Source organism: Thermobia domestica, chromosome 13, assembly GCF_964235325.1.
Source record: "Thermobia domestica chromosome 13, izTheDome1.hap1.1, whole genome shotgun sequence".
NCBI classification, from domain to species: Eukaryota; Metazoa; Arthropoda; class Insecta; order Zygentoma; family Lepismatidae; genus Thermobia; species Thermobia domestica.
Genome location: NC_137466.1, coordinates 129,756,020 through 129,768,381, shown reverse-complemented (window position 1 = coordinate 129,768,381; position 12,362 = coordinate 129,756,020). Strand labels below are relative to the sequence as shown.

Below are 12,362 nucleotides of genomic sequence, written 5' to 3'. Positions count from 1 at the left end.
CAACTGTTACTTTTGGTTATATTTCTAGAATGAGGATGGTTCTGATCCCGTTTCTCGAGATGTTATGTTCTGGATTCATGGAGGAGGATTCATGGTGGGCTCTGGTGACACAAAAACATATGGACCAGAGTACCTTCTCGATAAAGATATTGTATTAGTTACTATAAATTACAGAATTGGGGCTTTAGGTATGTAGTTAACTCCGTTTAACGTTTTACTTTACTATAATGTGTATTTCACTAACAATAAAGCAAATTGTTTCAATAAGATACGTACTTACTTTCAACTCACGGAAGCTTGCCATTCTAGTAGAGATTTTAAGTTAGTCACAACAAATAAATTTGTATTCGTACTACGCCTTTACTTAATGGTATGGAGTGGATTTTTTTTTTTTTTTTTAAACCAGATCACGCGTATGTAATGATTTTTAAGAAATGCGACGAGATGAATTCTTATTTTCCGCGCCAAAAAAAGTATGTAAAATCATTTTCCCTAATGAAACCCTGTGCATTTTCCATAGTTGAACCTCTTCTAAACACAACGTATTTCACTTATATGATTATTTTCATTTTTAAGCCTGTAACATAAATTGAATCAGTTAAATATTCCATGGAGGAAATACTTTTATAAAAAGATTAGGCAGTTTTTAAATTCTTTTTCCGTGACTTACAGGGTCTGTTAAAATAACATATCAGGACTGATTTTTCTAGCCAAGGGGAAGGGGTGAAATGTGGTTTCCATGGGCAGGAACGTTGGTAGAGGATGTTAGGTATACGACGTGACCGACTTAGTTTTGCCTCTGAGCCTGTACAGGATATGGATAAGCAGCTGTTTCGTGGTGTTGTCAGAATCAAGGTGTCAGATGAATTGCAGATGAGAAACACGTGTTCCAAATTGGTGCCAAAAGCTCTATCTGGACAATAGAAGGAAATCCTTGTTCGTTTCTCATGAACTGTTCACACGTGTGGAGTTTGAACATGAATTGTTGGGCAATGTGATAACCGATAATGAGTTTCTGGCCAAACGTAACGTGGCAATGCTGCCTCAGCCTTCCTACAGTCCAGACTAGGCCCCGCCAGATTTCTTTTTCCTCCCTCAAATGAAACGAAGTCTGCAGAGCATTGTTTGAGATGGTGGAAAGAGCGCAAGCAGCTTCAATATAATGCGTGAAAGAAATTCCGGTTGCAGTCTTCCAGGGGTGACCAAACGTGGCAAAAGCGCTGGCATCGGTTTATTGATAAAAGAATCTTATTTTGAAGAATTTTAACGAATTGTACATTTAGAGAGGGGTCCAAAATATACTCACTGTTTGCAATTAAACAAATTCTAAACAAAGAGACTTACATTCACTAGCCTAATGCACAGAGTGTAAACCGCCATAATTGTGTCTACTGGGCTCCTGAAAATCCTCATGCTCACGTGGACAGAGCAGTGAATCTAGTGGGGGTTGCTGTGTGATGTGGTCTATCAGTGTGTGATGTGATTGATCCCTTCTTCGTCGAGCGTGCCGTAACTGGTGAGATGTATCTTGATATGCATCAGAGAAGGGTTTTGCCTGCCATTCATATACTTGTATGGTGATGAACCTTTTTACTTGCAACAAGATGGAGCTCACCTCACTACCATCGAGATGTCAAGTTGTATTTCAATAAAACTCTACCCGGACGGTAGGTTGGTTGAAGAGGTCCTGTTGAGTACCCACCTCGCTCTCCTGATTTGGACCTTTGGGGAACCGTCAAGAATGAGGCATATCGACAAAAACCAGCAACAATCAACGAGCTACATGAACAAATCGTAGTGTCATTTGCTGTCATTGCTGTAGATACATTAACAGCCATAGTTCAGTGTGCAGTTCGTCACCATGGGCAGTGGCGTAGGGAAGGGGGGGGCCCGGAGGGGCCGGGCCCCCCCCAAAGAGGTCCGACAATGTACTTTGGTACTTTGATGTTTGTAATTTTTTATATATTTTTATGTTTATATATTTTCTTCTTTGTAATTTTTCTATATGTACCTATAACAGCACTTGGGCCCCCCCCAAACACACATCCTGGCTACGCTACTGACCATGGGCGTTGTATAGAAACTACTAGTGGTCATTTCGAACACATAGCATAACAACTGGCGTAAATCCCGGGCGGGATGAGGGCAAGGGCGCCGATCCTGGGGGCCGAGGGGGCCCGGGCCCCCCAAAGCTCATGTGGGCCCCCTATTGTATTTATAAATATACAATATTTGGCATAATTTGAGTGCAATTTGTCTTAAAATCTTCATATATACCTTCTGCATCTGAATGCCCCCCCTCCAAATTTAGAGAAATCGGCGCCCTTGGATGAGGGGGCATGTCCCCTCCAATCTTGGAACTGGAGGGACTGTCCCCCCATAATCCGATTTGAAATGTGTTTTTTGGTGAAAAAAATGTGATGATTTGTGTCCGATTGCCACAAAGGAAAGTGAGATGAAATTGATTTTCCCCCAGAATAAATCTCAAATCTGCCCGCCTCTCAATGTTGAAGACAACTCTGCTCCCTAATCCTCCACAGTATTGTTTTTCAACTTTACAAATATTTTGAGCATCGCTTAACAAAAGAAAAAGCCTTTCTTGTCCCCCCCCCCCCAAAGTTGAAGACAGATTTGCGCCGCTGACCATAAGCCTCTTTTGGTGCCAAAAAGTGTTATGTCAAATCAAATTTATCATGAGATATGGACTAGCAGAGTACAGTTTTTGGAATCCTCGTTTTTTTTTTTTTTTTTTTTTTTTTCGTAAATACAGTCTCGGTTTTAGACTGCTCCTGTAAAAATATAAAATGTGAAGTGAAGGGCATTATAACATAAATGGAGCATACGTTTGACGTTGGCTTACAGTAGAGACCTGCACGGGTCGGGCTCGGCTCGAGGCCCGGTCCGGCCTGGGCCGCGGGCTGACTCTGTTATTTCTTTGGGCCGGGCCGGGCTTGGGCGGGCCGACACTGATTCCTCTTCAGGTCGGGCCGGGCTGGGGCCGATTAATTGCAATTCTTTAATAATTATTGACTTTTGTTAAGCGATAATTGGAATAAAGCCAAACGTTGAAGAAGTGTGCCCGTGAAAAATGTTACAAAGAATGCAATAGCTATTTACAGTTTGTGTTGCTTAGCAGCTCCACTTTCACTATAGATGATTGCAGGCATTGCGCGCTAAATTGAGCTCTGACCTTAACCTTCACTGAACCCAAAATATGACACGAAGGGGTGGGAAAGTTTTGCCTGTCGCTAAACAATATTGCCATCTTCACTTTATGCTAAAAAATCAATTAAGTTAGATTTTTGTTACAGAAAATGGAGTGTTTGTTCTCTCGATAGCAGGCAAAGTTCTAGGAGGCAATGGTACCATTCGGGAGGCAAGCGTCAGGTTGTGAACCAGAGTTTAGAAAATTTTTCTGAGGGTTAGGTCAAGTTTAATACTAAATTTTGAGAAAGATTGGGGCTCGAGCTAAATTTTTAAAAAAAATTATCGGGCCGGGGTAGAGCCAAAAACCTTTAAAATTTATTGGGCCCGGGCCAGGCTTGGGCCAAGAATTTTAAAAAACCTATCGGGCCGGGACGGGCAAGGGCTGAAAATCTCCAAAACTTTTTGGGCCCGGGCTGGGCCGGACCTTGGTACATTCGGGCTGGATTGGGCTCGGGCCGAAACCTTCGGCCCGTGCAGGTCTCTAGCTTACAGTACCAATGTTACTGAATATGGATATAATATCTAGGGAGGTCTTCTAAACAAACAAATGTTATGTCCTTTTAAATAATATGACTATTTACGTATCTTTTTAAAAGTACTGTAAATCGACTTGAAATAAAATGTTTGGATATAAGTTTGCAATAAAGAGTTTAAACAATGAGATATTTATTTCTTCGTTTTGCATCTAATTTTTGGATGATACAATAGCAAGAATTTTTGAACAAGGAGTACAGCCAGATATACTACAGAAGTTTATAAATGCCTTGCTTCAACATTCGTGAATATTAATTTTGCTACAGTACATGTCTCGTATATAGTACGAACTTAACATACATGTTCAGTAGACATTTTACAATACCCTTAAAAAATGAACCAATTAAACTACTAGTGCCTCTTCGTGGTGTAGTACTTTTTGTACCCGGTGAGGATACAAACGGAATAGGTTTGGAGCCCATTCTAAATGGTAGGATTCTTTTGGTATAATATCAGTGCAAAGAAGGACGTTAGACTGTTATATATTGCTTAAGGATTTATTGAAAGTAAATTGTAGTTATTTCATGCTATTGCTTGAATCTTCCTTGAACGAAACTAAGAATTTGTATTGATTTGTGTTTCTAAAAAAATAGATAAAAATGTTTATCTGATAGCCATATGTGATAATGTGAAATACTGTATCAAAAGAGCAATCCTTATTAATGTTTCTGATACAAAATATTTAACAATTACAGATAACTAGCAGCGTTCACCCCGCTTCGCTGCGGTCACCCCGGAACGCAATAAACTTTGTTACTTAGATAATTTTTACTTTTTCGCTTTCAAGTGATATGATAAAAACCATAGAAGATTGCAGTAAATGTTAACATTATATCGCCTGTCATTTATGTTAACCCGCCCCGCTTCGCTGCGGTCACCCCCGAACGCAATAAACTTTGTTACTTAGATAATTTTTACTTTTTCGCTTTCAAGTGATATGATAAAAACCATTATAACGCCTGTCATGTATGTTAACCCGCCGAGTGACACGGTCATGCGGGTTGCATATAAATACGTTTATTTTTATACCTATGATGAACTAACAAAGGATTTGTACGTAATGGACACCTGAATGGTCAATTATCTCAAGACACTGGTAATTGAAAATTAAAGTGATATGATAAAAACCATCTAGGGTCCAAATCCTAATAACCCCCCAAAAATAAAAGAAATTGGTTCAGCCGTATTAGCGTGATGAGCGGACAAAGGATTTGTACGTTCTCTTTTATATATATAGATAAGTGAGTTTTGTTTCACAATGGGAAACTGCGATAGACTTTTAAACTATGGGAATCCAATACTAAAACTTGAAGTACTACATCTATAACTACTGGTTCCAATAGATTATTAAGATTAAAGATAGAACTTGTTCCTCAGACACTGAATCCATATGAAAAAGATATGATTCGCTGTTTTATTGCTTTTGTTCTATGACAATAAAAAGTTGTAACCGGAAATCGTTAATTTGAACCACATCTAATTTGAATAGAGGCTTAGGGAAGGTGATAATATCTACTCCTGGGAAGCTAAATTGATTGAAAAAAAAAAACTGGTTCTTGATATCTCTTACAATTTTTTGCTCTACGGAAATTAGTATTGAAACCGAAATCAGTAGTAAATTTCAACCACTTCCGCTTTTGGTAGAGAATTGTGGGTTGTGCTGGGATGTTCCCTTGCAATCCTAACTCGATTGCAGAAAACCACTTGTCGCTAACCATTTTTGTTCTATGGCGATAGAAGTTAAACTCAGAAGTGGTTAATTTGAATCTTTTTCGGTTTAGATAGATTATTGGAGAAGATAGAGTAAAGCGAGCTGAATCGGTTGCAAAAAACGTATCTTAACTGTTTTTGCTTTACGGAAATTATAAAGGTAACCAGGAAAGCTCTGTCGGTTTTCACCCACCACCTTCGAACATCGATATGTCACCTAAGACTTCCACTAAGGATTTAAACTGGCGTCCTCTAAGGTGATTGTCCAAGGAATGGAATATGTGATAATCGGACGGTCCAATGTCCGGGTGGTATGGCGGATGCAATAGTATTTCCTATCCAAGGCGTAGAATGGTGTCCCGGGTCATTCTAGGCATGTGGGGCTTAGCGTTGGCCTGTATCGGGAGATCCCATTTGTGATTCACAAATGCTGGCTCCAGAGTTTTGAGCTTTTCTTGAACATGGCTTAACTGCTGACAGTACACAGTTGCATTGATGCTCTGACCAGCTGGTAGCAGTTTCCCCTGTATGATTCCACCAACAGTCCACCAAACATACAGGAGAACCTTCTTCTAATGCAGTTCTGATTTCAGCTGTATTGGAACCGATGCTAACCAATGATGACAACGCCGTGGAGCTTCGTACAGGACCTACTTCTCATCACATGTCAACACCAACACCCTGTTCAGAAATGGATCTTTCCTCAGACGAGACAGCAAAGAAACACAGGTGTCTGCTCACGTTGCCTTCTTTCCCCGGAGTCAAATCATGTGGGACCCATCGACCCAACTTGTAGTGTTTCCCAAGTTGATGGAGGTGCTGCCGAATGGTTTCTCCACTCTCACTGAATTGTAGTCCCAGTTCCTCACATGTCTGGCCACTTTTCGCCTCAATTGCTGCCTGAAGATATTCATTTTGTATATGTGTTGGTCTTTCGGCACGTGGTGCGTCTTTGAGTGTTTCGTCGCCGTCCTTAAACCACCGCTGCACTGTCCACGTAGTCACGACACCGTCACTAAAGGCCTGGCATATCTTCCGCCCCACTGCAGCGGCATTTGACCCCAGTTTGAACTTGTACAGTATACACGGACTTATAAAGCTCTGTGGAGGTCCCATGTTCACTCTGTCCTTACGCAAATTCACAGTGTAACTGAACTGCCACAACCAGGTAGTATGTTAGATATACCCACACCAACAACTGACCTTCGCCTTACCTAAATTCCCATTCAACTCACGGTGTGGGGGTCAATTGAACACAGACCTTCACAAAAAGCGACAGAACTTTCTTGGTTACTTTTATAGTATTGAAACCGGAAATAGTAGTCAACTTCAGTCATTTCTGGCTTTGGTATAGGTTGCGGTTGTAGTTGTATGTTCTCTTGACACCTTGAATCGATTACAGAAAACCACTTGATGCTATTTAGTACTATTTTTGTTCTATGGAGATAAATGTTGACACTAGAAATGTTTAATTTGAATCACTTTTTTTTTTTCTGAATAAAGGGTAAACGGAGGAGATGGAAGCTATTCTTAAGACATTGAATTTATTGCATAAAATAATCTCTATATATCTTATCGTTTAGCTCCATGGAAATTAGTGTTGAAACTATTAATAGTAAATTTGTTGTAGACAACACACGTTGAAGCTAGAAATGATTAATTTGAACTACTTCCGGTTTGAATAGAGCGATAACTGAGTAGATGGAACGTAGAGTCTATTCTTGGGACACTGAATTGATTCCCAAAAATGACGTTTCAATATCTCTTTCTCATTTTGCTCTATGGAAATCAATATTGAAACCGGAAGTAATAGTAAGTTTAAACTACTTTCTGTTTTAGTAGAGTGTTGCGGACAGTTGTTATTTTACCTTAAGACGCTGAATCATTTAAAAAAAAACTCTCGCTATCGATTATCGTTTTCGCTCTATGGCTATAAACGTTGAAACCGGAAATGGTTAATTTGAACCACTTCCGGTTATAATAGAGATGAAACCTATTCTTGGGATGCCGAATCGATTGCGAAAAACCGCTTTTCGATATCTCTTACCGCTTTTGCTCTGATACCTGTCTATAGAATGACGGACGGACGAACGGATAATGACGTTGTATTAAAGTCCCGATACTCACCCACATCATAGTTTGCATATCTGGAAACGCAATACACGAATCAATAATTTGATAAAATGATTAAAAAACGTAAAGTAGGGCTGTTACTTTCACTATGAATTCATTACAAAACAAATTCACTTATGACCTAATATCCTTAAAAACAATGCTCTAGAAACATAGTACAGATTGCTTATAGGTATTTTAATATTTTTCTCTGCCATGGAATTGTGAAATTATAACCTAAAAAGATAAGCATGTAAAAATTAAAAGTTACTTTTCTATGATAGAAAATAATGTCTAATAATTTTTATTTGAACGAAGTAGATTAATACAATTAAGTGACGTTTAATCATTATACATACATTTTGTTGGGATAAGGAAAGCTCCTTTTGCTTCAAGTTTAATGTTATTTTTCATCATTGAGTCAATATATGTGACGTATGGCCCAACAAGAATGAGTTGAACACTGATCAATTTGAGTGATAACTAATTGTCATATGTAATTATGCCGTAACGAAGTGTCACAGAAACAATTGAGGAAAGGAATACCAAGAAATAATTCGCTCTCGATCAGCTGTTGTAAATATATGCCAGTAGAGCATTGTATTAGCTCATAGCTTCTAGCAATTTCAGCACCTTAGACTTCAAGTAATTGCCTGTCAAGTTATATAATATGTATGTACCTCTACCGGGAGTCGAACCCAAGTCTCACGCATAAAAAACTAACCATTTACCGAGATAGAAGTTATATTTTCTGTTCTTCTTTCACAAACGTCGCTACTACTACTCTGTACCATTGTCATAGCTGCACGTGTCTATCGCTAGAAGATTCCGGTTTCATAAACGGAATACTCTTTCTTCTATGGCTGTACTTAAAATAGTTTGATTACACTTTCAAAACAATGATTAATAATATATTATGTATCTAAATGCATGTTTCGTTTTGCTAAATAGTTAGTCCACGTGTAATTTTGGTGTGAGTGGTTTGGAGTAAATTCCCGATCTGCGAGAAAGAGATTTTGGTATTGGTCAACCATTGTCAAAAAGTTTTGAACTTACATGAATCGTATTTTTAAGAGCGAACTCTGAGTTAGCTAAAATAATAATAATAATAATAATAATAATAATAATAATAATAATAATAACAGAGATTGGAATCAATGTGCTGACTACATATTATCTAATCGAAAGACATATCGTAGACAATAGTACTTTCTGAATTGTAGCGACAAGGAGTTCGTTATCTCTAATACTAAATGGATCTTCTTATTTTTAAATCTTAATCATAAAATTAATAACTACAATTTTGTTTATTTCCATAGGTTTTATGAGCACTGAAGATGAGGTATTGCCTGGCAACAATGGTCTACGTGACCAAGTACAAGCTTTAAAATGGGTACAAGAGAATATTGAAGCCTTCGGAGGAAATCCAAATAGCGTTACAATATTTGGAGAGAGTGCTGGAGGAGCCAGCGTCCACTACCATATGCTTTCACCTTTATCCAAAGGTAAGCTGTTCATCATTAGGTTATATATATATATATCATTAGGGAAATATTCATTTATAAATCGCTGAAAAATAGAGTTGTCTCATAAAACAATCATATTGGTTTGATTTTCGATTTGATTTGAGTTTAACGTCCCTTTCAGCAGCGAGACTATATGAAACGTGGACCTACTAATTAACATGGGATCCAAACCACATGAGCTCTCGCCGGGAGTCGAACCGGTCTTCCACGCCAAAGACGCGTACGCTACCGCTTAGTCACGAGGAAAATCTAATGCTAAACAGAAATCATGTTACAATATTGTGTAGTAGCTATATATCATCGTAGTCTTTACTTAGGTAAAGTTTTTTTTCAATCTTTCACAATGGATAATGTACTTTGTAGCATTTAATCTGATCTTAGAAGAGTTTCATTGAATAATGACTATCATGCAGATATGATCCTACTTCTGTAGCAGGAAACGTAGAAACGTGCCTCAAACTTTGGAATATTTTAATATGTTTACATGAGTAATGATACTAAAAGGCATTATTTTTTAAACATTGTTTCCATAAAATGCACTGGAGTTTTTTTTTTTTTTTTTTTTTTTTTATGTGGAGAATAATGAAGAACTAGGAATACGGCTGGAAGCATTGGGCGCTCTTCCTAAGGTTGAAGGCTAAAGTTTTTCGCAATATATAACTTTTTGGTGTTTATTGAATATCCTACAACCAGTTCTGTATTTCTAAGATCATTAACTTGAGCGGCTGAAACAGCACTTGAGGAAGGCAAATAGTTCCTAACTTTTATATTAAAAGTGTCGTATAAAGACCTCGAACTAGCACTGAATCGTTCCTATCTATTGAAGTTTACGAATATACATAATCTAAATTCATTTGTAATAACTTGATTAATTTTACGAGTAAAACGGTAAGTTAGAGCAAAAACTATATGATAATATTGTATTGTCATCGAATTTACGCGTCTGTGCAACAGAGCTCTAATTAAGTTGGAAATGTCTGAAATTTAAGTTACAATATTTATCAACCAAAAAAACACAAAAGCAGCTTCATAAAAGCAACGCGAAAAAAGATCCGAGGTAGTTAAAATATGTGATCTAACCATGTGCGTGTTATGTAGGGTAAAATTTCATGAAGAATCGTATTTGTTCAATAAATACTCATAGGTGTTAATGCTATCTATATATTTTAACATACATTTCATATTGGTTTTCCTTTTTCTCACCTTTTTAACCGATAGGTGTTTGGAAATACAGGGAATTTCAATGTTTATGTGAATAGGTGATAGATTGTTAGTAGCTATAAAACTTTGTATCAGAAAAATGACTCTTTTTATGGGGTAATTACCTTTGGTTTAAATCTTCTTGGGATCACTGGCGCAAATCCCGGGGGGGACGAGGGGGACATGTCCCCCCCAATGTTGGACCTGGGGGGGACTGTCCCCCCCAATAATCTGATTTAAAAAGCGCTTTTTCGGATTTGTGTCCGACTGCCCCAAAGGAATGTAAGATGAAATTGATTTCTCTTGGCTTTTCCATTTTTTTTAAAAAAAGAATCGTATTCTGTAGTATTTCAAACTGAACTTCGTGCTGTAGTGAGTTTAGTAGTCTCATCAATATGTATTAATTCCACTTCCGCTATTTGGGCACAAATTGCAATAAATGCCAGAGGAGGATATGCCCCTCTCCTCATGCTGGAAAGTTGTCTCAGCTGTAGGTACGGGCACAAATTCCGGGGAAATGGGGAGACATGTCCCCCCCAACATTGGAACTAGAGGCTCTCCCAATAATCCGATTTGAAAAGTGCCGATTTGAAAAGTGCATTTTGCAGATAACTGTGATGAGTTGTGTCCGACTGCCACAAAGGAAAGTTAGATGAAATTTGTTTCTCTTGGCTTTTCCATTTATAATGAAAATGAAGGCGTGCGACTGTGCGTGACGTAACCTCATATGAAATCTTATCTCATCCTCTCCCCTAGGCCCTAGCACACGAAGAGTATATAGACTATCCAATGTCAGTAGAACCCATCTTTTCAGTAAATGCGCATTTAATCTATTTGTAGTATCAGCCTAGGCATCTACTCATGCTTCGTAAGCTAACAAACTCTATAGCCTATGGAACTCGGAGGTTCAATGCCGCGTTCACAAAAGCTCTCCACTGACTTCTATTTTTAGCCAACTGGATCCACTTTCTACTTTGTATTCCTATCTCTGCGAGATTCATCTTAATATTGTCTTCCCATCTGCGCCTAGGTCTTCTTAATAGTCGTTTTCCGATTGGTCTTACCGCTAACACTTTGAAAGCATTCCTACTTTCTTCCATCTTGGCTACATATCCTGCCCACCTAAGCCTCCTAGACTTGAAGACCTTAACAATGTTTGGTAAGCCATATAATTTACGTAGTTCGTCGTTATGAAGTTTCCACCATTCCCCATTCCCGTTCCTCTTGGTCCGAATATTTCTCTCGGGATCTTGTTCTCAAATACTTTCAGTCTATGCTCTGTACTCAGTAAGAGTATGATTATCGTTTTATACATTTTAAGCTTCAAATCCCTCGACAGAATTCGCGACGACAAGAGGTTTTGAACTGAATAATAACACGAATTCCCTGTTTTTAGTCGACATTTAATTTCTTCGTGAATATGATTTTCGTCTGTTAATATTGATCCTAGATGTTTGAAAGTATCCACTTTATCAAAAGTATTATTTAATATTTTAACACATACATAATTTGCCGTATTACGGTCCAGACGCACTTCCATGTATTTAGTTTTCTCTGCATTTACTTCTAAACTCATGTCCATGCAAGCGTGTCTAATAAGACCTTTGCATTTCTTTCTATTTTTCTCATATCAACCCCTACTAAACTTACATAATCAGCGTACGCATAACCTGGTGAACACCGTTCAGCTCTAGGCCCTGGTTGCTATCCTTCATCTTCCTTATAGCGTATTCCAGGACAAAGTTGAATAATAATGACGACAACGCATCTTCTTGTTTCAGGCCATTCTTAACGTGAAAGCTCGTGGCCAAAACTTTTCCTACCCTGACTTTACTTTGGGATTCATTTAAACATGCCTTAATTAATCTAATTAGCTTTTTCGGTATTCCAAATTCTGTAAGAACGTTGTACAATGTTTCTCTCCTAACCGAGTTATAAGCCTTTCTAAAATCAATAAATAGTTGATGTACCGGACTACTGTATTCCCGCTTATTTTCGAGTATTTGGCGAATGGTAAATATTTGGTCGATAGTTGATCGATTTCGTCTAAATCCACACTGATAATCTCCAAAC

The 12,362-nt window shown here is 38.2% G+C and overlaps 1 protein-coding gene across 2 annotated transcripts in view; it reads left to right on the top strand.

Moving 5' to 3' along the window:
* Positions 1 to 12,362, top strand: part of LOC145668502 (juvenile hormone esterase-like) — a 117,753-nt gene that overhangs the window by 78,535 nt on the left and 26,856 nt on the right. For both annotated transcript variants that reach the window (XM_081736462.1, XM_081736461.1), the window contains exons 3-4: positions 29 to 188; positions 8,883 to 9,068. In XM_081736462.1, the coding sequence (XP_081592588.1) occupies positions 29 to 188; positions 8,883 to 9,068 (346 nt within the window). The remainder of the gene's footprint in view (positions 1 to 28; positions 189 to 8,882; positions 9,069 to 12,362) is intronic.